The 22,828-nt window shown below is 53.0% G+C and overlaps 2 protein-coding genes, 1 long non-coding RNA gene and 10 other non-coding genes across 15 annotated transcripts; 1 reads left to right on the top strand and 12 right to left on the bottom strand.

The window, feature by feature from the left end:
* Positions 1 to 313: 313 nt before the first annotated feature.
* On the bottom strand, positions 314 to 12,521 carry CWC25 (CWC25 spliceosome associated protein homolog). 2 transcript variants are annotated; one of them, XM_040087548.2, is made up of 10 exons: positions 12,423 to 12,521; positions 11,550 to 11,722; positions 10,202 to 10,438; positions 7,981 to 8,050; positions 7,447 to 7,574; positions 7,163 to 7,232; positions 5,621 to 5,787; positions 2,709 to 2,795; positions 2,015 to 2,176; positions 315 to 978 (listed from the first exon to the last, which is right to left on the bottom strand). In XM_040087548.2, the coding sequence occupies exons 1-10, from the start codon at positions 12,438 to 12,440 to the stop codon at positions 864 to 866; spliced, it is 1,227 nt and encodes a 408-aa protein (XP_039943482.1). In that variant the 5' UTR covers positions 12,441 to 12,521; the 3' UTR covers positions 315 to 863. The 2 variants fall into 2 exon arrangements, with proteins under 2 accessions (XP_058279653.1, XP_039943482.1); XM_058423670.1 differs by lacking the exons at positions 11,550 to 11,722; positions 12,423 to 12,521 and adding an exon at positions 11,368 to 11,378 and having other exon boundaries at positions 314 to 978.
* A 54-nt stretch (positions 12,522 to 12,575) lies between these two features.
* Positions 12,576 to 18,957, top strand: LOC120763823 (uncharacterized). 2 transcript variants are annotated; one of them, XR_009208518.1, is made up of 3 exons: positions 12,576 to 12,613; positions 12,786 to 12,905; positions 13,672 to 18,957. It is a non-coding gene; the product is annotated as an uncharacterized LOC120763823 (long non-coding RNA). The 2 variants fall into 2 exon arrangements; XR_005704138.2 differs by lacking the exon at positions 12,576 to 12,613 and having other exon boundaries at positions 12,623 to 12,905; positions 13,672 to 13,804; positions 18,512 to 18,957.
* Positions 13,886 to 13,957, bottom strand: TRNAC-GCA (transfer RNA cysteine (anticodon GCA)). The gene has a single exon. It is a non-coding gene; the product is annotated as a tRNA-Cys (tRNA).
* On the bottom strand, positions 14,355 to 14,426 carry TRNAC-GCA (transfer RNA cysteine (anticodon GCA)). The gene has a single exon. It is a non-coding gene; the product is annotated as a tRNA-Cys (tRNA).
* TRNAC-GCA (transfer RNA cysteine (anticodon GCA)) lies at positions 14,782 to 14,853 on the bottom strand. The gene has a single exon. It is a non-coding gene; the product is annotated as a tRNA-Cys (tRNA).
* TRNAC-GCA (transfer RNA cysteine (anticodon GCA)) lies at positions 15,240 to 15,311 on the bottom strand. Its single transcript has one exon. It is a non-coding gene; the product is annotated as a tRNA-Cys (tRNA).
* TRNAC-GCA (transfer RNA cysteine (anticodon GCA)) lies at positions 15,705 to 15,776 on the bottom strand. The gene has a single exon. It is a non-coding gene; the product is annotated as a tRNA-Cys (tRNA).
* Positions 16,078 to 16,149, bottom strand: TRNAC-GCA (transfer RNA cysteine (anticodon GCA)). Its single transcript has one exon. It is a non-coding gene; the product is annotated as a tRNA-Cys (tRNA).
* Positions 16,519 to 16,590, bottom strand: TRNAC-GCA (transfer RNA cysteine (anticodon GCA)). Its single transcript has one exon. It is a non-coding gene; the product is annotated as a tRNA-Cys (tRNA).
* On the bottom strand, positions 18,163 to 18,234 carry TRNAC-GCA (transfer RNA cysteine (anticodon GCA)). The gene has a single exon. It is a non-coding gene; the product is annotated as a tRNA-Cys (tRNA).
* A 34-nt stretch (positions 18,958 to 18,991) lies between the features above and the next one.
* On the bottom strand, positions 18,992 to 21,936 carry RPL23 (ribosomal protein L23). Its single transcript, XM_040087390.2, has 5 exons — positions 21,891 to 21,936; positions 21,581 to 21,664; positions 21,147 to 21,275; positions 20,015 to 20,128; positions 18,992 to 19,143 (listed from the first exon to the last, which is right to left on the bottom strand). Exons 1-5 carry the CDS (start codon positions 21,901 to 21,903, stop codon positions 19,061 to 19,063), a joined length of 423 nt encoding a protein of 140 aa, XP_039943324.1. The 5' UTR covers positions 21,904 to 21,936; the 3' UTR covers positions 18,992 to 19,060.
* A 205-nt stretch (positions 21,937 to 22,141) lies between these two features.
* TRNAC-GCA (transfer RNA cysteine (anticodon GCA)) lies at positions 22,142 to 22,213 on the bottom strand. The gene has a single exon. It is a non-coding gene; the product is annotated as a tRNA-Cys (tRNA).
* A 209-nt stretch (positions 22,214 to 22,422) lies between these two features.
* TRNAC-GCA (transfer RNA cysteine (anticodon GCA)) lies at positions 22,423 to 22,494 on the bottom strand. Its single transcript has one exon. It is a non-coding gene; the product is annotated as a tRNA-Cys (tRNA).
* Positions 22,495 to 22,828: the final 334 nt, after the last annotated feature.

Here is a 22,828-nt window from a genome sequence, read left to right as displayed (position 1 = left end):
GGGGCGGCTGGAATTATGAATGGGCTGTTACACACGTCACGCGCAGCTGTTTAAAGGGCCCGCGGCTGCGCGGGGACCCCGCCGCGACCCCGGGGGGACAACGGGGACCCGTCCGCGACCCCGGGGGGACAACGGGGACCCCTCCGGCCCCGCGGCGCGTCCTGCGGGCTGGACACACCCGGGAAAGGGCCGCTGCAGCCTCCCCAACCCTCACCGACCCTCCCTGCCCCACAGCCAATCCACCCCTGCCCCTCCCATTCCCCCCTCCCACAGCCACAAAGGACATTTAACAAACGACAGTGAAGTTTGTTAATTAAAAAGGCAAAATAAATCTACGCTGCTGTACATATACACATTATTTACATTACAAAAATCCCGGAGAAATATTTGCTGCGTCAGCTACTGCTCTGCTCATTCCCCTTTTCCCCCCCGCCACCCTTTCAGAAACTGCTGGTTTTGGGTCAAAAATGAATGAAATAAATCCGTGAGCCAGCGAACAGCTCTGTCAAACTGCACGGAGTCACCTCACGTGGGGATGGGCTCCGCTCCGGATTCCCAGGATTAACAAAAACAGACCTTCAGCTCTGGCACAGGAGGAAGGAAGCAGCGAGCAGAGTTTGGTAAAAATGTACAAAAGTGACACCAGTCAGGGCGGGGAGAGGAGGAGAAGCCCTGGGGTTAGAAACGGAGCACAAAGGGGCTCACGAGGCCCCCAAAGCGAAACCCCAAGTCCTGAACGCCCCTCGGGCTCAGCTCCGGGATGCGGCGCCTCTCTGGCAGCTGGAATTGTTCCTGGAGAGCTCTCACCTCTGGGAGCAAACGTCCACCGAGCTCCTGCCCAGGGGGCAGGGGCAGGACAGCCTTCACCTCTGCATAAAGTTCTTCTCCAAGGCAGCAGGAGTCCTCTGCAGGGAGTGGATGTTGCGCTTGACGCGATCCTCCAGGCTGGAGGTGGAGGCACTCTCCAGCTTCAAACGCCTGCAGGGGACGGAGCAGAGAGAGAAATCAGAGCCTGAAGGAGAGGAGCTTTGCATCAGAGACGGGATTTTGGGATGGAATTCCTCCCTGGGAGGCTGGGGTGGAATTCCCAGAGCGGCTGTGGCTGCCCCTGGAGGTGTCCCAGGCCAGGCTGGAGCACGCTGTGACGGTGGGAGGTGGCCCTGCCATGGCACTTGGATGGGATTTAAGGTCCCTTCCCACCCAAACCCCTCCATGATTCTGTGATTTTGTGATCCCAGCTGCGGGCAGCTTCGGGGCTTTGTAGCCACGAGCACAGGGGATTAAATCACCACCCGTGTTCGGAGGTTCTGTGGCCAAACACAGATTTTCCAGTCCCACAGAGGAACCTGCAGGCCTCAAACCGTTCCAAACTTCCCAGACCAACGGATTTCTAAATATCTGCACATAAAACACCCCCAGGGTGGCAAAACATCACCAATGCCCAGCTTGGGTCTGATCCAAGGGAGGAGGGAGAAATTTTGGGAACAGCAGATGCCAGCAGCTCTGTAAAACCCAGGGGAGATGTGCAATTCCACACAGGGGTGGCCTGAACCACCCCACACACTGAGGCTCCACACGTCCTTATCTGCTCCAAAATTTCGCCTTTGTCAGTGCTGACGAAGAATATAAACGAGTAATTAGAGCTCTGCCCGACCCACGGCCTGCCTCACCTCACATGACGGAAGCCTGCACCAAAACAGACAAAAAGCTGCCAAGTTTGTCCAATTTTAAGCTGTTACCCCTTTTTCTTTAGTAAAGCTGCAGCTATTAGGAGTTATACTCAAGGTTATATTTAAATTGGTACGATTTTAGTGTTGACAGAACGAATTCATTAATTAATTACTATATTTAGGTCCGAGTTAAGTTATATTTTCTTATGTTCCGCTGTTGCTAAGTTAAGGCATTATTCTGTTAATGCTAAGTTTTCTTAAGTTCGGGCCCTGTTAAGTTCAGATTAAGTTTCTGAAAGTTAAAGCTGGATTCCCCTTGGGTGAGGAGGCGGGAAAAGACTCACTGGAAGAATTTCCCATCCCTGGTGTCGAGTTTCTGCAGCTCCCGCTCCAGCTCCTCCTCCTTCCGGTGCTTCCGGAGGTTGTTGGCTCTCTCCTCTTCCCTCCACTTGGCGTTTTCCATCATTTCCTGCCGTTTTCGCTCCAGTTCCTCAGGAGAGATCTTTCTGTTTGGGTGGAGAACGCCTCTGGAGAGATTGTTCTGTGAACCAGCAGCGCCCTGGCCCCTCACCTTCCCACTCTTTGGGATCGCGGAATTTCTTTGGGTTGGGAAAAGTTCCGATCAACCAAGGATGGGTTCTCAACCCTCCCAGATTCGGGAGGTTTCTGTCTTTGGCAGCCAAAGCAGCAAAGCTTGTGAGGAGATTTTTCAACACTCCACCTCCCCACACCGCAGCAGGAGGCTCCTTTCTCCCTCTTTTAATTGACCTCCTAATTAGTTCTATTTGATCTCCACACCGCTGCTGTCGGGATAATTTTTTTTTTTATTTCAGCCTGACAGAACAGAACCTCCCCATCAACGCCCCAAAGAATCCCTGCAGCAGAACCAGCAGCACTGGGAGGGAGGTGTCACCAACAGCCACCCCCAGGAGGCCCCTCAGTGGAGAGTTTTTTGGGAATTCCACCCGTCCCACCCCAGTCACCGAAGGAAAATCCGGCTCCAGGTGTCCCCCAGGTGTCCCCCAGGGCCCCACTGACCTGGTGTAGCCCGAGGGGTGCTGGCGCCTGAAGCTCTTTTTGGGCGAAGGGCTCCTGGCTCTGCCCTTCTCCTCCCGGCTGCTGTGCCTGCAGTGCCAAAATCCACACAAAAATCACATTTATCGACATTCCCTGGGTTTAAAGCTGTGCCTGCAGCGCCAAAATCCACACCAAAATCACATTTATCGACATTCCCTGGGTTTAAAGCTGCGCCTGCAGTGCCAAAATCCACACCAAAATCACATTTATCGACATTCCCTGCGTTTAAAGCTGTGCCTGCAGCGTGAAAATCCACACCAAAATCACATTTATCGACATTCCCTGCGTTTAAAGCTGTGCCTGCAGCGCCAAAATCCACACCAAAATCACATTTATCGACATTCCCTGCGTTTAAAGCTGTGCCTGCAGTGCCAAAATCCACACCAAAATCACATTTATCGACATTCCCTGGGTTTAAAGCTGTGCTTGCAGCACCAAAATCCACACCAAAATCACATTTATCGACATTCCCTGGGTTTAAAGCTGTGCCTGCAGCGCCAAAATCCACACCAAAATCACATTTATCGACATTCCCTGGGTTTAAAGCTGTGCTTGCAGCGCCAAAATCCACACAAAAATCACATTTATCGACATTCCCTGCGTTTAAAGCTGTGCCTGCAGCGCCAAAATCCACACCAAATCACCAGCTTTTATAATTTTATCTGTATTAAATAATTTAGCAGCTCTGAGTGATCGGTTTGGAGAGAACTGGGATTCCATCAGCTGTCAACAAATACTTTTTTTAATAACTTTATCTGTATTAAATAATTGCGTGATCAGGTCCATCAGCAATCCTGATGAAATACCTGGTTTTATAATTTTATTTGTATTAAATAAAGATGATTTAACGGCTCTGAGTGATCAGTTCCATCAGCAATCAGCAAATAAATGATTTTATAATTTTATCTGTATCAAATAAAGACAACAGCTCTGAGTGATCGGTTTGAAGAGAACGGGGATTCTGTCAGCAATCAACAAATAGTTATTTTTATTTTTTTTTTGTATTAAATAAAGACAATTTAACAGCTCTGAGTGGTCAGTTTGAAGGGAACTGGGATTCCACCAGCAATCCGCAAATAAATGGTTTTACACTTTTATCTGTATTAAATAAAGACGATTTAACAGCTCTGAGTGATCAGTTCCATCAGCAATCAGCAAATAAATGATTTTATGATTTTATCTGTATTAAATAAAGACAACAGCTCTGAATGATTGGTTTGCAGAGAACTGGGATTCCATCAGCAATCAACAAATACTTTTTTTTATCATTTTATCTGTATTAAATAAAGACAATTTAACAGCTCCAAGTGATCAGTTCCATCAGCAATCCTGATGAAATACCCAGTTTTATAATTTTATCTGTATTAAATAATTTAACAGCTCTGAGTGATCAGTTTGAAGAGAACTGGGATTCCATCAGCTGTCAACAAATACTTTTTAAAATAATTTTATCTGTATTAAACAAAGACAATTTAACAGCTCTGAGTGATCAGTTCCATCAGCAATCGTGGTGAAATACCTGGTTTTATAATTTTATCTGTACTAAATAAAGACAATTTAACAGCTCTGAGTGATCAGTTCCATCAGCAATCCTGATGAAATACCCGGTTTTATAATTTTATCTGTATTAAATAATTTAACAGCTCTGAGTGATCGGTTTGAAGATAACTGGGATTCCACCAGCAATCAACAAATACTTTTTTTTATAACTTTATCTGTATTAAATAATTGAGTGATCAGGTCCATCAGCAATCCTGATGAAATACCTGGTTTTATAATTTTATTTGTATTAAATAAAGATGATTTAACAGCTCTGAGTGATCAGTTCCATCAGCAATCAGCAAATAAATGATTTTATAATTTTATCTGTATCAAATAAAGACAACAGCTCTGAATGATTGGTTTGAAGAGAACTGGGATTCCATCAGCAATCAACAAATACTTTTTTTAATAATTTTATCTGTATTAAACAAAGACAATTTAACAGCTCTGAGTGATCAGTTCCATCAGCAATCCTGATGAAATACCTGGTTTTATAATTATATCTGTATTAAATAATTTAACAGCTCTGAGTGATCAGTTTGAAGGGAACTGGGATTCCATCAGCTGTCAACAAATACTTTTTTTTTATAACTTTATCTGTATTAAATAAAGACAATTTAACAGCTCTGAGTGATCAGTTCCATCAGCAATCCTGATGAAATACCTGGTTTTATAATTTCATCTGTATTAAATAAAGGTAATTTAACAGCTCTGAGTGATCAGTTCCATCAGCAATCGTGATGAAATACCTGGTTTTATAATTTTATCTGTACTAAATAAAGGTAATTTAACAGCTCTGAGTGATCAGTTCCATCAGCAATCCTGATGAAATACCTGGTTTTATAATTTTATCTGTATTAAACAATTTAACAGTTCTGAGTGATCGGTTTGAAGAGAACTGGGATTCCATCAGCAATCAACAAATACTTTTTAAAATAATTTTATCTGTATTAAACAAAGACAATTTAACAGCTCTGAGTGATCAGTTCCATCAGCAATCCTGATGAAATACCTGGTTTTATAATTTTATCTGTATTAAATAAAGGTAATTTAACAGCTCTGAGTGATCAGTTCCATCAGCAATCGTGATGAAATACCTGGTTTTATAATTTTATCTGTATTAAATAAAGGTAATTTAGCAGCTCTGAGTGATCACTTTGAAGGGAACTGGCAGCCCAAGCAAACCCCAGCCTCAGGAGAGGGTGACCCCGATAAAAACCAGGATTTTCCCCTCCTGGGAGCACCTGGACGTGCCCAGGGCAGAAGGGTGGGAGATGGGATCCCAGGGGTGGGATTGCAGGGAATTCCCGGCGCGGGTGAGCCGCACTCACAGTTTGCTGTGCCTGGAGGGAGATCCCGAGGCTCTGTCGGGGTTCCTCCTGCTGGGGTGTCTCTGCGGAGAGCGCGACGAGCTCCGGGAGCGCTCCCGGGCCCTGGGGGCGGCTCTGTCGGGGCCGGGGGGGCTCCGGGAGCGCCGCCTCTGCTCGGGATCCCGCACCTGGAATTGCGAGAGCGCTGCTGAGCACGCTGCGTGGGATCACGGCGTGGGATCCATGGGACAGGATGGGATCCATGGGATAAACGGGATGGGATCCATGGGGTGGGATCTCATGGGATGGGCTGGGACGGGATCCGTGGCATCATGGGGTGGGATCCATGGGATCAATGGGGTGGGATCTCATGGGATAAATGGGGTGGGATCCATGGGATAAATGGGGTGGGATCCATGGGATAAATGGGGTGGGATCCATGGGATGGGATCCATGGGATAAATGGGGTGGGATCCATGGGATAAATGGGGTGGGATCCATGGGATCAATGGGGTGGGATCCATGGGATAAATGGGGTGGGATCCATGGGATAAATGGGGTGGGAGCCATGGGATAAATGGGGTGGGAGCCATGGGATAAATGGGGTGGGATCCATGGGATAAATGGGGTGGGATCCATGGGATAAATGGGGTGGGAGCCATGGGATAAATGGGGTGGGATCCATGGGATAAATGGGGTGGGATCCATGGGATAAATGGGGTGGGATCCATGGGATAAATGGGGTGGGAGCCATGGGATAAATGGGGTGGGAGCCATGGGATAAATGGGGTGGGAGCCATGGGATAAATGGGGTGGGAGCCATGGGATAAATGGGGTGGGATCCATGGGATAAATGGGGTGGGATCAATGGGGTGGGAGCAGCCCTCAGGGCACGGGGGATTAGCTTTTGGCTGAGGGAGGGAATTCCTCCCTGGCGTGGAGTTCCCAGAGAAGCCGTGGCTGCTCCTGGAAGTGTCCCAGGACAGGCTGGAGCAGCCTGGGACGGTGGCAGCTCTCCCTGCCCGTGGGACAGGATGGGTTTTGCTTTCCCCGCCCACCCATTCCATGATTCCACGGATAACAAGGAGCAGCTGAACAAACCTCATCCTGAATTCCAAACAAAAGCCCGGCCGAGCCCTGAATAATTTGAATTTCCAAGCTTAGCTGGCTCCAAATTGAATCTAAAACTTATTTATTCCTGTCCCGCTCTTAACCCTGTTCCAGCTGCTGCAGCAATTCCCAAATCCCCGTTTTTCCCTGTCTCAGGGCACTGAGGGCGGGATCCACACCCCAGGATTTTGGGAGGAGCTCTCCCTGCCCGTGGGACAGGACGGGTTTTGCTGCCCCTTCCCACCCATTCCATGATTCCATGGATAACAAGCAGCAGCTGAACAAACTTTATCCCAAATTCCGAGCAAAAGTCCGGCCGCGTTCTGAATAATTTGAATTTCGAGGCTCAGCTGGCTGCAGATCGAATCTAAAAATTTATTTATTCCTGTCCCACTCATAACCCCGTTCCAGCAGTTCCCAAAACTCCTGGTTTTCCCCGTCCCAGGGCGTTACCTGCAAGCCATATCCCGGGATTTTGGAAGCAGCAGCTTTCCAGGAGGAACTGTCCACCTTTTTCTGAGACCTAAAAAGAAAATAAAATCCACTTGAAGCAGATGAAACAGCGAGAATAATCCCATTTTTACCATTTAACTCCTTTTATCACCCATTAACGACCAACGGAGCGAAAACCACCCTTAACAAAACATTTAATTAAAAGCATTAATCAGGGAAGACAAAGCTCAGGGAGAGCAGCTGAGAAAACGACCAGGGATCAAAATTCAAGATGGAAAACTCACTTATTTCTGGCCCTGTCCTCCTCAGAGCTGGAGCTGTGGCTGCTGGAGCTGCGCCGCCGGTGCTTCTTGTGCTTCTTCTTCTTCTCCTTCTTCTTCTTCTTCTCCTTTTTATCCAAACTGTTCTGCAGCTGCAAAAGGCAAAAAACAAAAAATTCCCTCAGAATCACGAGGGGAAAAAAACCACAATTCCCTCATGGGAAAGCTCCTGGCATAAAACCCAAAAAGGCAAAAAAAATATCTGTACAAGAAACAGAAGAACGTGGAGATGTTAATAAAAATTACAGATGCTTTTAATTGAAAGGTATTTGTAGGGTTTAAAGGTGTAAAAAAAAAAGTCTTTGCAGTGTTTGCAAGAGAAATCTCTTCATAAAAAATGTAGAGGTGTTTATAAATTTAAATATTTCAAGCCGGGGAAATACGGTTCAATGAGATTTTCCCCTCAGACTCGAGGGGTTTAAGGAGCAAACAGAGCTCAGCTCCTCGTCCTGAACAATAAAAATTCTGATTTTTGCTCCTCCCCCGGCTCACACCTACCAAGGCTTTGATCTTCTTCATTTTCACCGGATTGTTCAGAACTTCTCTTTTCTTTTCCTCCTCCCTCTTCCTAAAGCAGAGAAAAACCAAAAATCAGTGGGGTTTTTAATCACATTTCACAGAGGGGATCCAGCAGCGCAAGCTCTGAAAACACAGAAAGAAGGAGAAAAGAGAAATGTTGTGAATTGAGCAAAACTGAGGAGGAATTTCCCCTTTTCTGCCCCTTGAAAGAGAACAAGGATTTGTTTCCAAGAGAAATATCCTCTTAAAAATGTAAATAAATAAACACATTTATAAAAATGTCAAAGGTCTTCATAGAAATGTCAACAAATGTCTTTAGGAGAACATAAATAACCTTTATAAAAATGCAAAAAGTATAAAATGTGAATAAACGTATTTATAAAAGTGTAAATACCTCTAAGATGTAAATAAATAGCTATAAAATGCAAATAAACATCTGCATAAAAGTACAATATATTTATTTAAAAATCGAATCGCCCTATAAAAACTTAATATTTGTAAGAGAACAAATACCTTCATAAAAACGCGAGAAATATGCAAATAACCATCTGTACAAAAGTAAAACACATTTATTAAAAAAAAAAATCAAATAATCTTTATGTTATAAAAACGTAATCCTGAGCTGCACCCAGGGAAATGGAGGCTGCACGGTGGGAAAAAGCTTTTTAGGGAAAGAGGGATGAAGTTCTGAGGAGGGGAGGTGGTGGAGTCCCCATCCCTGGATGTGTTTGGAGAAGATTGGATGCGGCCCTGGGTGCTGTGGTTTAGTGGAGCTGGGCTGGACTCCGGGACCTTGAAGGTCTCTCCCAACCTGGTGATCCTGGGAATTCTGTGATTCTCTGTGATCGTGTGATTCTGAATGATTTTGGGAGATTCTGTCAGATTCTGTGCGTTCCTCTTGATTCTGTGCGATTCCGTCGCTCTGTGCGATCCTCTGTGATCGTGGGATTCTGAGTGGCTTTGTGGGATTCTGTGAGATCCTGTGATTATGAGATCCTGTGTGGCTTTGTGTTTCTGTGTGATTCTGTGTGTTTCTGTGATCCTGAGTGGCTTTGTGGGATTCTGTGAGATCCTGTGATTATGAGATCCTGTCTGGCTTTGTAGGACTGTGTGATTCTGTGTGTTTCTGTGATTCTGAGTGGCTTTGTGGGATTCTGTGAGATTCTGTGATTATGAGATCCTGTGATTATGAGATCCTGTGTGGCTTTGTGGGACTGTGTGATTCTGTAAGATTCTGTGAGATTCTGTGATTATGAGTGGCTTTGTGGGATTCTGTGAGATTCTGTGATTATGAGATCCTGTGTGGCTTTGTGGGACTGTGTGATTCTGTGAGATTCTGTGTGCTTCTGTGTGCTTCTGTGTGATTCTGTGTGATTTCGTGGGACTTTGTGTTTCTGTATGATTCTATGAGATTCTGTGTGATCCTGTGATTCTGAGTGGCTTTGTGGGATTCTGTGAGATTCTGTGATTATGAGATCCTGTGATTATGAGATCCTGTCTGGCTTTGTGGGACTTGGTGTTTCTGCATGATTCCGTGAGGTTCTGTGGGATTCTGTGTGTTTCTGTGTGATTCTCTGTGATTCTGTCATTCTGTGATTATGAGATTCTGGGTGGCTTTATGGGATTCAGTGAGATTCTATGATTAGGAGATTCTGTGTGATTCTGTCATTCTGTGTGATTCTCTGTGTTTCCATGTGATTCTCTGTGTGATTCTCTGTGATTGCTTGATTCTGAAATTCTGTGTGATTTTGTGGGACTCTGTGAGATTCACTGTAATTCCCTGTAATTGTGTGTTTCTGTGATTCTGTGATATCCTTTGTGATTCTCTGTAATTCTGGGTGTTTCTGTGAGATCCTTTGTGATTCTCTGTAATTCTGGATGTTTCTTTGTGTTTCTCTGTGATTCTCTGTGACCCACAATCACACCACGTACCCTAAAAAGAACAAGTCAGGGCTGGAACCAACCTAAAAAACCTCCCAGAACAAGCAAACAAGTTCAAGGAAACGTTTGAATACGCATAATCTTTACAAACACACATCTGACCGATACATCAGAAAAAGGATCTAAGAAAAGCTGCCACGGTTACCCGGGGCGCCTTGAGCACCGCCAAGCTCCTGTTATCGATTTATCCCTTAGGAAACTTTGAAAAATGAATAAACCCTCTGATTTCTTTGCAGAGTGACCCTCGCTTCCCACGCACCTGATCATGAAGAGCGGGTCCTCGCGGATCTTGGTGGCCATGTCCAGCACGGAGCTGGCCCCGGCCCTGGCGAAGATGGAGCCCGGCAGCAGCCCCGTGTCCCCGGAGCCGCCGGCGTCCCTGTCCCCGACCTTGTCCAGGATGAACTTGTCCACGGGGCGCCCCATCAGGTATTCCTCCCTGTTCACCATTCCCCCGGGGCCCTGGTACATCCACTCCAGCTTCTCCTCGCGCTTCCTGCGCCGGAAAAAACTCCTTTTGTTCATCCTGGAGCTTCCGGGGCTTGGTTCGAAGGCTCAGGGAGGGTGAGCGGGGACGGGGAGGTGTCGGAGCAGAGGGATGGGGTTGTTCAGCCTGGGAAAGCTTCGGGGTGACCTGGCTGGGGTCTTTCAGCACCTGATTGGGGCTCCAGGAGAGCTGGAGAGGGATTTGGGGCAAGGGATGGAGGGACAGGACACGGGGAATGGGTTTGAATTGATAGAGGGCAGATTTGGGAAGGAATTCCTCCCTGGGAACGAAGGGAGGGGATGGAATAGAAACCCCAGAGCAGCTGTGGCTGTCCCTGGATCCCCGGCAGTGTCCAAGGCCAGGCTGGACAAGGCTTGGAGCACCCCGGGAGGTGACCCTGCCCATGGCAGGGGCGGCACTGGATGGGTTTTGATGTCCCTTGCACCCCAACCCATGGCATGAGCAGCAGAACCATTGTCCCCATGGCTGTGCCAGGGGACATGGGCAGCACCACCCCAGTGCCAGAGCAGGGCCAGGGCTGGCTGTCCCCTGTGCTGCTCCTGTGCTCTCTGGGCTCTCCCCTGGGTTCTCTGTGCTGTCCCCTGTGCTGCTCCTGTGCTCTCTGTGCTGTCCCCATGCTCTCTGTGCTCTCCTCTGTGCTGCTCCTGTGCTCTCTGTGCTGTCCCTGTGCTCTCTGCGCTGATCCCCATGCTGTCCCAGGCATCTCCCCTGTGCCGTCCCCATGCTCTCTGTGCTGTCCCCTGTGCTCTCTGTGCTGTCCCCATGCTGTCCCTGTGCCATCCTCGCTCACCACACGGTGCCCATGTCCCTGTGCTGCCCCAATGTCCCCGTGCCATCCCTGCTCACTGCACGGTGCCCATGTCCCCATGCTGTCCCTGTCATGTCCCCTGTGCCGTCCCCATGCCACCCCCGCTCACCGCACGGTGCCCATGTCCCCATGCTGTCCCCATGTCCCCGTACTGTCCCCGTGCCACCCCCACTCACCGCACAGTGCCCATATGTCCCCATGCTGTCCCCATGCTCTCTGCACTGTCCCCATGTCCCTGCAGTGTCCCCATGTCCCCATGCTGTCCCCATGTCCCCGTGCCACCCCGCTCACCGCACGGTGCCCATGTCCTCGGCGTAGCGCTGCATCTCCTCCCGCGCCCGCTCCTCCTGCAGCTCCCGCTGCAGCTCCTCGATCTTCTTCCTCTCGGCCTCATGCTTCTGCTCCGCCTTCCACACCTTCTCCACATTGCGCAGCGTCTGCGGGTGCCAGCTCTTCTTCAGGTTCTGCGGAGAGCGGGGATTGGCATTGGGATTGGCACCGGGACCGGCACTGCGGGGCCAGGGCAGGGCCCAGCCCACCAACGCCAGGAGAACGGCCCCAGGAGCGGCCTCAGGTCCCGTGGAAGCCGCACATCGCTGCCCTGCAGCCCCCTCAGACCCTCACTCAGACCCCGCTGGGCTCTCCCGGCCCCTCTCACACCCCCGGCCCCTCTCACACCCCCGGCCCCTCGCAGCACTCAGTGACCGCTCGCAGTCTCCTCTCAGCCCTCTCCTGACCCTCTCACCCTCCCTGTCACAGCCCCAGCCCTCCTCAGGCTCGCCTGTCCCTTCTCACCGCCCCCGGCAATTACCCTCAGACCTCCCGAACCCTCTGAGCCCCTCCTGGCTCCCCTCAGCCCCCTTCACACTTCCCCCGGCCCCTCTCAGCAGCGCCGGTTCCCCCATTCCCCTCTCAGCCCCCTTGGTTCCCCCATTCCCCTCTCACTCCCCCGGTTCCTCCATTCCCCTCTCAGCCCCCTTGGTTCCTCCATTCCCCTCTCACCCACCCCGGTTCCCCCATTCCCCTCACACCCCCCCCGGTTCCTCCATTCCCCTCTCACTCCCCCGGTTCCTCCATTCCCCTCTCAATCCCCCGGTTCCTCCATTCCCCTCATAGCCCCCCCGTTTCCCCCATTCCCCTCACAGCCCCCCCGGTTCCCCTCACCAGGTCTCCCCCTCCCATCGCGACTGCCGGGCGAGCGCGTCCCCCGCCGCTACCGGGACAGGAAGTACGTCATCACATACGTCATCACGGCGCTCCGCGGCTCGGGTTCGCGCCTCTTCCTTCCCCCTCAGTGCCCCACTTCCGGCGCGCCGCTGAGGCGGCCGGGACGATGGCGGCGCGCAGTAGGGGCGGTACGGGAGGAGGAGGAAGGAGAGAAAGAACGGCCGGGGAGGCCCCTCAGTACCGCTCCTGGGGGTGTTTTGATTCCGTTCATAGCATCCAGAGTGGGCTGGGTGGGAAGGGACCGCACAGCTCATCCACTCCCACCCCTGCCATGGGCAGTGACGCCTTCCACTCCCCCAGGTTGCTCCAAGCCCCGTCCAGCCTGGCCTTGGGCACTTCCTGGGAATTAAGACAAGATCTGAGCCTCTTTCAAATGAGGCTGGTTGCCGCAGTCCCAAAGAAACGCCTGGAAATGATGAAGTGAGTAATTCCAAAAGCGCCTAAAGCCACGGGACGAGTTTGTCAGGCTGTGCTCACCACAACAACGCGGGAAGGGGACGGGCAGCGCCTCTGTCTCGGACCTTTGGTGCCAAAGTGCTCCGGCCCAGAGCTCAGTGACGCACAGCCTGCCCCGGGCCAGAGCCCGGGCGGTTCTGTCACCTCCGGCGGTGCCCGGGGCGAGTCAGAACCCAGTCTGTGGTGGGGTAGAACTAAGGATCTCCCGGGACGGGGCGGGTCAGAGCTGGCGATTTCCTAGGACAGAGCTGTCCAAACCTCTCGGGATACACCCAGGGATCTCCCGGGGGTATCACCAGTGATCTCCTGGGATATACCCAGTGATCTCCCGGGGGTACCACCAGTGATGTCCCAATTTGGAGTTTGTGATCTCCCGGGACTAGAACCGGCCGCTTCCCGGTGGGGCCAGGCCGGGTTTCAAACCCGTGACCTCGCGCTCCCCAGCCCGCCGCGCTGCCCCCGCGCCACCCTGCCCGCGGCGCCCCCCGCGCCCCCCCCATCCCCGCGCCCGGGGCGTGGCTCAGGGGCAGCGCTGCCGCCTGCGGGGCCGCTTGTCACGAGTTCGAGCCCCGGGGCCACCCGGTGCATGACCCGGTGTCATCGCAGCCACCCAACCGGACCGGCCTGGACCTCAGAGCCTGGGGGGAACGGCTCAGCGCCGCTCCTGACTTCTAGAAATGCGTAATAACACGTAATTCACTGCTTAAATTAAGGGTAATTACTCCAACAGGAAGAACTGGAGCGGCAGCTGTTGAGTTGGTGTGGCCGCGTGCAGAGCTCGGGAGAGCAGAGGGGAACGTGGAAAAGTGGGAGTTCAGGCATGGCAAAAACCATCACCAAGTGAATTCCGAGACCTCAGAGGGGTAAGAAAGGCTGTCCGTGGTCTGTGTGTGAGGAACTTGTGGAGGAAAGAAAGGGAGAAAAAGCAGCAAAAGAGAAAAGAGAGGGGGCACCTGGAGTTGAACCAGGGACCTCTTGATCTGCAGTCAAATGCTCTGCCACTGAGCTATACCCCCCTGGGACAGCACCTGCACCAGGGAAATTTAAAAATATTCATTGGGAAAGAAAAATGTTCTGCTGCCTGTGGCTTGGATCCCTTTCCTCAGCAGCTCCCTGAGCACCTTAAGGTGCCTGCCTGAGGTACAGGGAGTTAAACGGGGTAAGTGACGGTAAAAATGAGAATTGCTGGCAGATCTGATGCCTGCAGTGAATTTAAAATAGAGAAAAGCACACACAGACACAGCAGGTGGTTCCCACTGTCCCTCACGACCCTTTCCCAACCCTCAGGGCCTCATTCCTTGGGTTCTGGAGCTCAGAACCAGCACCGACATGTGACAGATCCTGCAAGAGCCCTCCAGGTTTTTTTTCTGTGAAAGATTTTTGGCAAAAGGAAGGTGGAAGGAGGGGAAAAAGAGGGGGCACCTGGAGTTGAACCAGGGACCTCTTGATCTGCAGTCAAATGCTCTACCACTGAGCTATACCCCCCTGGCACATTTAAAAACATCCTTAGAGCCTCAGGTGTTTCTCTCTGTGGGTTGGATCCCTTCACCTGACAGGCCCCTGTGCCTGCCAAAGGCTGTGCAGGGAGTTAAGTGTGATAAATTATGGGAATTATAAGACATTCTGGGCAGTGGTGGCTGCAGAGAATTAAAAACAGAGAAAGGCACACGCAGACAGTGAGTGGTTCCTAGCCAAGGCAAAAACCCTTGAGCTTTTGCAGGGCCTTGCTGCTTCCACCCCAAGATCCCTGCCCAGCACGACCTCCCACATCCCACAGGACGTTCCCAACCTTCCCGTGAAGGATTTGGGCAGAAGGAAGAGGAGGAAAAAGAGAAAAGAGAGGGGGCACCTGGAGTTGAACCAGGGACCTCTTGATCTGCAGTCAAATGCTCTACCACTGAGCTATACCCCCATGGGATAACAGCTGGGCCAGGGAAATTTAAAAACATTCGTTGGGAAAGAAAAAAGTTTTGCTGCCTAGGGGTTGGATTCCTTTCCTTGCCACCCCCTGTGCAGCCCAGGGAGTGCCTGGGGAAGGTGCAGGGAGTTAAATGTGACGAATGGCGGTGAAAGTGAGAAATTTTGGCGATGATCACCGGGAATTAAGGACGGAGAAACGCACACACAGGCAGCGAGGGGTTAGAGCACAGCCCCAAAACTTTCCCAGTGGAGCCTCAGTTCCCTGGATGCCGCAGCTCAGAGCCAACGCCCCACGCGCGGCGCAAAGCTCGGGGCTCTCCACGGTTTTTCTGTGGCAAATTTTTTGGCAAAAGGAAGGTGGAAGGGGGAGGAAAAGAGAGGGGGCACCTGGAGTTGAACCAGGGACCTCTTGATCTGCAGTCAAATGCTCTACCACTGAGCTATACCCCCCTGGGCTAGCACAGGGACATTTAAAAACATTTGTTGGGAAAGACAGAAGTTTTGCTGTTCGTGGATTGGATTCCTTTAGTTGACAGCTCCCTGTGCACCTCAGTGTGCCTGTGGAAGGGTGTAAAATTCCATCAGTTAGGTATGAAACTGAGGGGAAGATCGGGAGAAAATGGAAATTCGGAGAAAAGTGACTGCAGAGGAAATCCCAGGCAGGCAGTGAATGGTTCTCACACAGAGCACAAGCCCTGAGCTTTCCCCGTAGTCAGAGCACAAATCCTTTGAAGCTGAAGCTCCCAGCCAGCACTGAGGGGTACAAAACAAACTCACAAGATCCAACCGGAGCTCTCCAACTTCCTTCTGGGAAGGATTTTGGCAAAAGGAAGAGGAAAAGAGAGGGGGCACCTGGAGTTGAACCAGGGACCTCTTGATCTGCAGTCAAATGCTCTACCACTGAGCTATACCCCCCCTGGCACCTCCTTGTGCAAATAAAACATTTAAGGGATGTTTTTTCCCCAAATCCCTGAGCTCCTGAGGGATTGGCTCCTGCTGCACTCCCAGGCGCCAGGTGACCTTGGCCCAGTTCCAGTCTGTCCTGAGCGCTCCAAACTGCCGGGGAGTCTCTGACGTTTTCCCCTCGCTTCCATCTCCGACTGCGACAGGGAAAAGAATGAACAGGAGAGGAGGCTGAGCCGCCGTTCCTCGCTTGACTCCCGGTCACCAAACCCCCCCCAAAATCCCCAGGGAAAAGCAGCAAAAGAGAAAAGAGAGGGGGCACCTGGAGTTGAACCAGGGACCTCTTGATCTGCAGTCAAATGCTCTACCACTGAGCTATACCCCCATGGGGTTACACCTGCGCCAGGGAAGTTTAAAAATATTCATTGGGAAAGAAAAAAGTTTTGTTGTCCAGGGGTTGGATTCCTTTCCTTGCCACCCCCCCTGTGCGCTGTAATGCATCTCCAAAGGCTGGACACGGAGTTAAACGTGATAAACGACGGTGAAAATGATCAGTTCTGGTAGATCTGGTGTCCACAGAGGATTAAGAACAGGCAAAGCACAACCCCTGCACTTCCCCAACCATCAGGGCCTCGCTCCCTGCACGCTGCAGCTCAGAGCCAGTGCCCCACACGCGGCGCAAAGCTCGGGGCTCTCCACGGTTCTTCTGTGGCAAATTTTTGGCAAAAGGAAGGTGGAAGGAGGAGGAAAAGAGAGGGGGCACCTGGAGTTGAACCAGGGACCTCTTGATCTGCAGTCAAATGCTCTACCACTGAGCTATACCCCCCTGGGTTTACACCTGCGCCGGGAAAGTTTAAAAACATTCGTTGGAAAAGAGAGAAGTTTTTCTCTCTGTGGGTTGGATCCCTTCACTCCACGGCTCCTGTGCAGCCCAGTGTCCCTGTCAAAGGTACAGGGACTTAAAGGGGATAAAATATGGCAAACGTGATTCCTTCCATTCCATTTCCTGGCCCTGATCCAGTCCGGGATATTCCCCCGTTCCATGTCCTGGCTGGATGCAGTTCAGGTTTTCTCCCATTCTGTCTGCTGGCTAATATCCGGTCCGGGTTTTCCTTCCTACCATATCCCACCCTGATCCAGTCCATATATCAGCTTCAATCCAGTCCAGGTTTTCCTCCATTCCACATCCTGCTCTGATCCAGTCCAGGTTTTCCTCCATTCCCTATCCTGCTCTGATCCAGTCCAGGTTTTCCTCCATTCCGTATCCCAACTGTGATCCCAACCAGGTTTTCCTCCATTCCCACCCTGATCCTGTCTTGACTTTTGGGTTTTGCTCCATTCCGTATCCTGGCCCTGATCCAGTCACAGTTTTTCCCCATTCCTGATTCCTGGATCCAGGATCCAGTCCCAGTTTTCTTCCATTCCAGATTCCAGCCCAGATCCCATCCCAGTTTTCCCCCCATTCCAGATTCCAGCCCAGATCCCATCCCAGTTTTCCCCCATTCCTGATTCCAGCCCAGATCCCATCCCAGTTTTCCCCCATTCCTGATTCCAGTCTGGAACCAGTCCCAGTTTTCCCCCATTCCAGATTCCAGCACAGATCCAATGCCAGTTTTCCTCCATTCCAGATCCCAGCCCAGATCCCATCCCAGTTTTCCCCCATTCCAGATTCCAGCCCAGATCCAATGCCAGTTTTCCCCCATTCCAGATCCCAGCCCAGATCCCATCCCAGTTTTCCCCCATTCCAGATCCCAGCCCAGATCCCATCCCAGTTTTCCCCCATTCCAGATCCCAGCCCGGATCCCGGTTCAGTTTTTCCCGTTACAGGGAATTTCTCCCATTTACAGGGAATCCAGCCCGGAGGGAGCTCGGGCAGATCCCGATTTCCCGATTTCCCGTGAGCGGTTCCTCGCCCCGTGCACACCCCCTGCGCTTTTCCAGGGCCTTGGTGCTCCCACCGACGCTCCCACCCCGTGTTCCCTGCCCAGCACAACCCCCCACATCCCACAGCGGCTTTCCCAACCTTCCCCTGAAGGATTTGGGCAGAGGAAAAGCTGGAGGAAGAGGAAAAGGAGGAGAAAAGAGCACCTGGAGTTGAACCTCGCAGTCAAATGCTCTCCCACTGAGCTGTGCCCCCTCCTTTCCATGGGTATTCCCAGCAGGAATCTCCCTGCTCGTTACCATCCCACCAAAGCTCTGCTAATTAACCCCAGGACAAAGCCCAGATCCTCCCAAAATCCCCTTCCCTTTTCCTCACCAACCCTGCCCTGCTGGGGATCAGCTCCCTTCCCTCTGGCCAGCTGTGGCCTACACACAGCTCGGGGAGAGGGGCGGGGGGGGAAAACTGGGAATTCCGAGCTCCCAAGCGCATTTTTGGGGATAAAAAGACGGAAAAGAGAGGGGGCACCCGGATTTGAACCGGGGACCTCTTGATCTGCAGTCAAATGCTCTGCCCCTGAGCTATACCCCCACCTGGGCAGGGCAGCCAGGTGAAGCTCCTGGTGGCCAGGTGAGGCTCCCTGTGGCCAGGTGAGGCTCCCTGTGGCCAGGTGAGGTTCCTGGTGGCCAGGTGAGGCTCCCGGTGGCCAGGTGAGGCTCCCGGTGGCCAGGTGAGGCTCCCGGTGGCCAGGTGAGGCTCCCTGTGGCCAGGTGAGGCTCCCAGTGGCCAGGTGAGGCTCCCAGTGGCCAGGTGAGGCTCCCTGTTGTCACCACAGCTCCCACCCAAACCATTCCTCCTTTTGCTCCAGGAACACCGGGGAGACCACAAACAACAGCCCAAGCTTTTCCCTGGCCACCCCTTCCCACTCTGCTCCCGAAGATCCCGAGCTCAGCCCGAGCTCAGCCCGGGCTCTCCGGGTGCAGCTGGCACCGAGGCTCAGGTGACAGCAGTGGCCTGGCCGTGTCCCCAGGAGTGACACTCTTCAGTGGCACTGTCCAGCAGGAACCCTGCAGCTCCGGGAGCAGCTCAGCCTCGGGAACTCTCTCACTCTAAATGCTTAAATTGCCCATTCCAGAAGAGAATCCCAGGAATTCTCCAAATCTGAGCTGCCACAGCCCCTCCCAGCCCCCCTCAGACATGGCATCAATTCAGGATCACTAAAATCTGAGCTGTTCCAGGGGATTCTTCAGGAACCTGCCCGAAAAACAGAAACCGTTAAATCCCCCAACGCCATTCTCCAGCTGGAGCTCCATAAAAACGCTTCCCAGCACAATCCTGCTCCTGTTTGGCAAGGAAAACACCGTGGAGTTGGTACAAGGAGTTTTATTTTGCGTCCCTGGCCAGGGCAGGATCGGGATCAGGCGATGCTGCCGGCGTTGGAGGCGATCCTGGGCCACAGATCCGCACATTCCTTGGCCACGGGGCCCGTGATGGCTGAGCCTGGAAAACAGGGACAACACCACGGGGTTAGCTCCTCTCTGAGAGGCTGGGATGGAATTCCCAGAGAAGCTGTGGCTGCCCCTGGATCCCTGAAGTGTCCAAGGCCACGTTGGATGGGGCTGGGAGCAGCCTGGGATCAAATCACAGAATTCCCAGGATCACCAGGTTGGGAGAGACCTTCAAGGTCCCGGAGTCCAGCCCAGCTCCACTAAACCACAGCACCCAGGGCCACATCCAATCTTCTCCAAACACATCCAGGGATGGGGACTCCACCACCTCCCCTCCTCACAACTTCATCCCTCTTTCCCTAAAAAGCTTTTCCCCGCCGTGCAGCCTCCATTTCCCTGGGTGCAGCTCAAGGCTGCGTCCTCTCCTGGCGTCGGCTGCCGCCTGCAGAGAGAGCCCGAGCCCCAGGGGCTGCAGCCACCTCTCAGGGAGCTGTGGGGAGAGATCAGGGCAGCCCTGAGCCTCCTTTTCTGCAGGCTGAACGAGCCCAGCTCCCTCAGCTGCTGCTCGCGGCGCTGCTGTCCAAACCCTCAGCAGCCTCCTGTCCCCTCTGAGTGTGCTCCACACATCCCTGGGATGAGCTTCCAGCTCTTTTCCAACCAAACCATTCTGGAATTCTGTGATTTAGAGCTCTCAGATGCTTCAGGGCAGCATTTCCCACCCCAAAAATCCCTCTCTCTGAGGGGAACCTCGAGTCCTTTCCCCCGGCAGAGCTCAGCCCTGTGGCACTGCCGACACCGCGCGCTCCCAGCGTGACACAATTCCCAGCTGGACACAATTCCCAGCGTGACACAATTCCCAGCTGGACACACAATTCCCAGCTGGACACACAATTCCCAGCCTGACACACAGTTCCCAGCCTCACCTTTCATCTCCCCTTTGTTATTCACAATCACTCCGGCGTTGTCCTCGAAGTACAGGAACACGCCGTCCTTTCTCCTGTAGGATTTCCGCTGCCGGATCACCACTGCCGGGTGCACTGGGAGGAAAAAGCAGCGCGGCCCTCGGGATGAGCGCACGCATCCCACCCAAGGCAGGGATTTTTGGTTTGCACCTCGTATGTTGTGGTGTTTTATTAAAAAAGATTTATGCTTTATAATCAACACCGAGCATGAAATACCTGCGGGTGCGTTTACACTTGGAAAATCCGGGGTTTTCCCACTTTCCCACCTTTGTTTTGAAATAAATTATGAATTCATAAAAAAAATATTTGGCAAAAACTCCTCTGGAGCAGGAGCAAACCCATGGCAGGGGTTGGAGATGGATGGGATTCAAGGTCCCTTCCCACCTGAATCATTCCATGATTCCCTAATTTTTAATTTTCCAGACACATGTGACACATCACTCCTGTTTTACTGACGGGCAGCTGGGCTCAGGAAGGGATTGAGGAAAGGAATTCCCTGGTTTTTATTTTACAGATCCATGTGACACATCACTCCTGTTTTACTGACGGACAGCTGGGCTCAGGAGGGGACTGAGGGATGGAATTCCCTGATTTTTATTTTACAGATGCATGTGACACATCACTCCTGTTTTACTGATGGACAGCTGGGCTCAGGAAGGGATTGAGGAAAGGAATTTCCTGGTTTTTATTTTCCAGACACATCACTCCTGTTTTACTGATGGAAAGCTGGGCTCAGGAGGGGATGGAGGGATGGAATTCCTCCCTGGCACAGGTCACGCAGAGCAGCTGCGGCTGCCCCTGGATCCCTGGCAGTGCCCAAGCCCAGGCTGGACGGGGTTTGGAGCAGCCTGTGACGGTGGAAGATGTCCCTTCCCAGCCCACGATTCCCGACCCCAGTGTCCCACCGCTGATTGAAATCAACAGCACCAGCAGCTGCCACTTCACCCAAAAGCGGCGCCTTTGCTCTGCCCTTCCACGACAACTCCCTGAGCCACGGCAGGACCCAACGAGTGCTTTACAGAAGGGTGGGGAGGATCCCCGGGGGGCTTCGTGCGCGATGCCCGCGGCATTCCGGGAGAATTCCCGCACTCACCCTTCTTCCTCAGCTCCGGCTTGCCCTTCTTCACCGTGGCCATCACCATGTCACCCACGCCGGCCGCCGGCAGCCGGTTCAGGCGGCCCTTGATGCCCTTGACGGAGATGATGTACAGGTTCTTGGCCCCTGCGGAGAGCGGCGCCGCCGTTATCCCGGGACTCCAGAGGGGAAGAGCCGCCGTTATGCCGGGATTCCCGGGCGGACGGAGCCGCCGTTATCCCGGGATTCCCGGGCGGACGGAGCCGCCGTTATCCCGGGATTCCCGGGGACAGCTGCTCACGTCCCCACCACCACCACGGGCCGAGCGGTTCCAGGAGGAAAGCTGAGGCGCGGAGTTCACCGGACGCCTCCGCGTTACCGAGGGCGCTTTCCCGAGGGGCTCTCCCCGGTTCCCGGCGCGTCCCTCCCGCCGGTCCCAGCCCCGCGCTCACCGGTGTTGTCGGCGCAGTTGATCACGGCCCCCACCGGGAGACCCAGGGAGATGCGGAACTTGGCCCCGGACGAACCTCCGCGTCCTGCGGGTCGAGAAGAGCGTTAAGAGCCCGGTGCGGCCTCACGGAGGAGCGGCCGCGGCCAGCGCGGAGCCCGCCCAGCGCCTCACGGGGAGGATAACAGCGACATCCGCTCCCGCCCGGGCTCAGGCGCCTCTCGCCGGGCCCCCGCTGCGGCGGGGCGGCCGCGGGGACACCGGATGGCGGCGGATGGAGCCGGATGGCGGCGGAGAGCGGCGCCCGCCCTCACCTCGCTTCGACATCTTGGCGCCGGAAGAGGCGGCGGACGTCACGTGACGCGCCCGCCTCGCCGCGCGCGCGGCGCGCCCCCTGGCGGCGGCGGCGGCGGGAAGCGCGACGCCCTCACGGGTACCGGGGGAGAACCGGGAGCACCGGGAGGAGGCGGCGGGGACGGAAAGAGGAACCGGGGGTAAATCGGGAGAGAAAACATTGGATAAAGGGAGAGAAAAAAAAAAAAATTAAGGAACAAACCCTAAAATAAGGGGGCACCCGGATTTGAACCGGGGACCTCTTGATCTGCAGTCAAATGCTCTGCCACTGAGCTATACCCCCACGTCTTAATGGCAGCCTCTGGGTTCTCCTTCGGGCTCACTCCACGCCTGCGCAGATCCCGTTCCGTGCGCGTGGAACGGGGCCTGCGCGCGCGCGCAAATCCACACCTCCCGCTTCACCCCCCCCAACCTCGGAAATACCGCAAAAATAAAAAAACAAAACGAAAAAACGGACCAAAAAAATAAAAAGAAACTCAAAAACACGCACCGAGGGGGCACCCGGATTTGAACCGGGGACCTCTTGATCTGCAGTCAAATGCTCTACCACTGAGCTATACCCCCGCCCGCCGCGCGCTGCCGCCCAGAGCCCCCTCCACTCCCGCCCCTCACCCAGAGGTCCCCGGTTCGAATCCCACCGCGCGCCCTCCGGGTAAATTTTTTTTTTTTCTTTCTTTTTTTTTTCTTTTTTCCTCTTTGCGGTTTTTGCGCCGTTTTCGGCCCTTTTTTTAAGGGCGTCTCGTCGTTTCCTCGGGGGTGCGCGCTCCCTCGCGTGTGTGTGCGCGCACGCGTAGGCGCGCGCCCCTCCCCCGCCCCCCCCTTTTCCTCTTTCCCACCGCCTCCTCCCCTTCCCGACTATTTAAAGTCGCGACATCGCGGGCGGCGCCTCGGCAGAAGA

This window comes from Hirundo rustica, chromosome 27 (genome assembly GCF_015227805.2).
Source record: "Hirundo rustica isolate bHirRus1 chromosome 27, bHirRus1.pri.v3, whole genome shotgun sequence".
NCBI classification, from domain to species: domain Eukaryota; kingdom Metazoa; phylum Chordata; class Aves; order Passeriformes; family Hirundinidae; genus Hirundo; species Hirundo rustica.
Note: the sequence above shows the minus strand (reverse complement) of the source record. Positions and strands in the feature narration are given on the sequence as shown.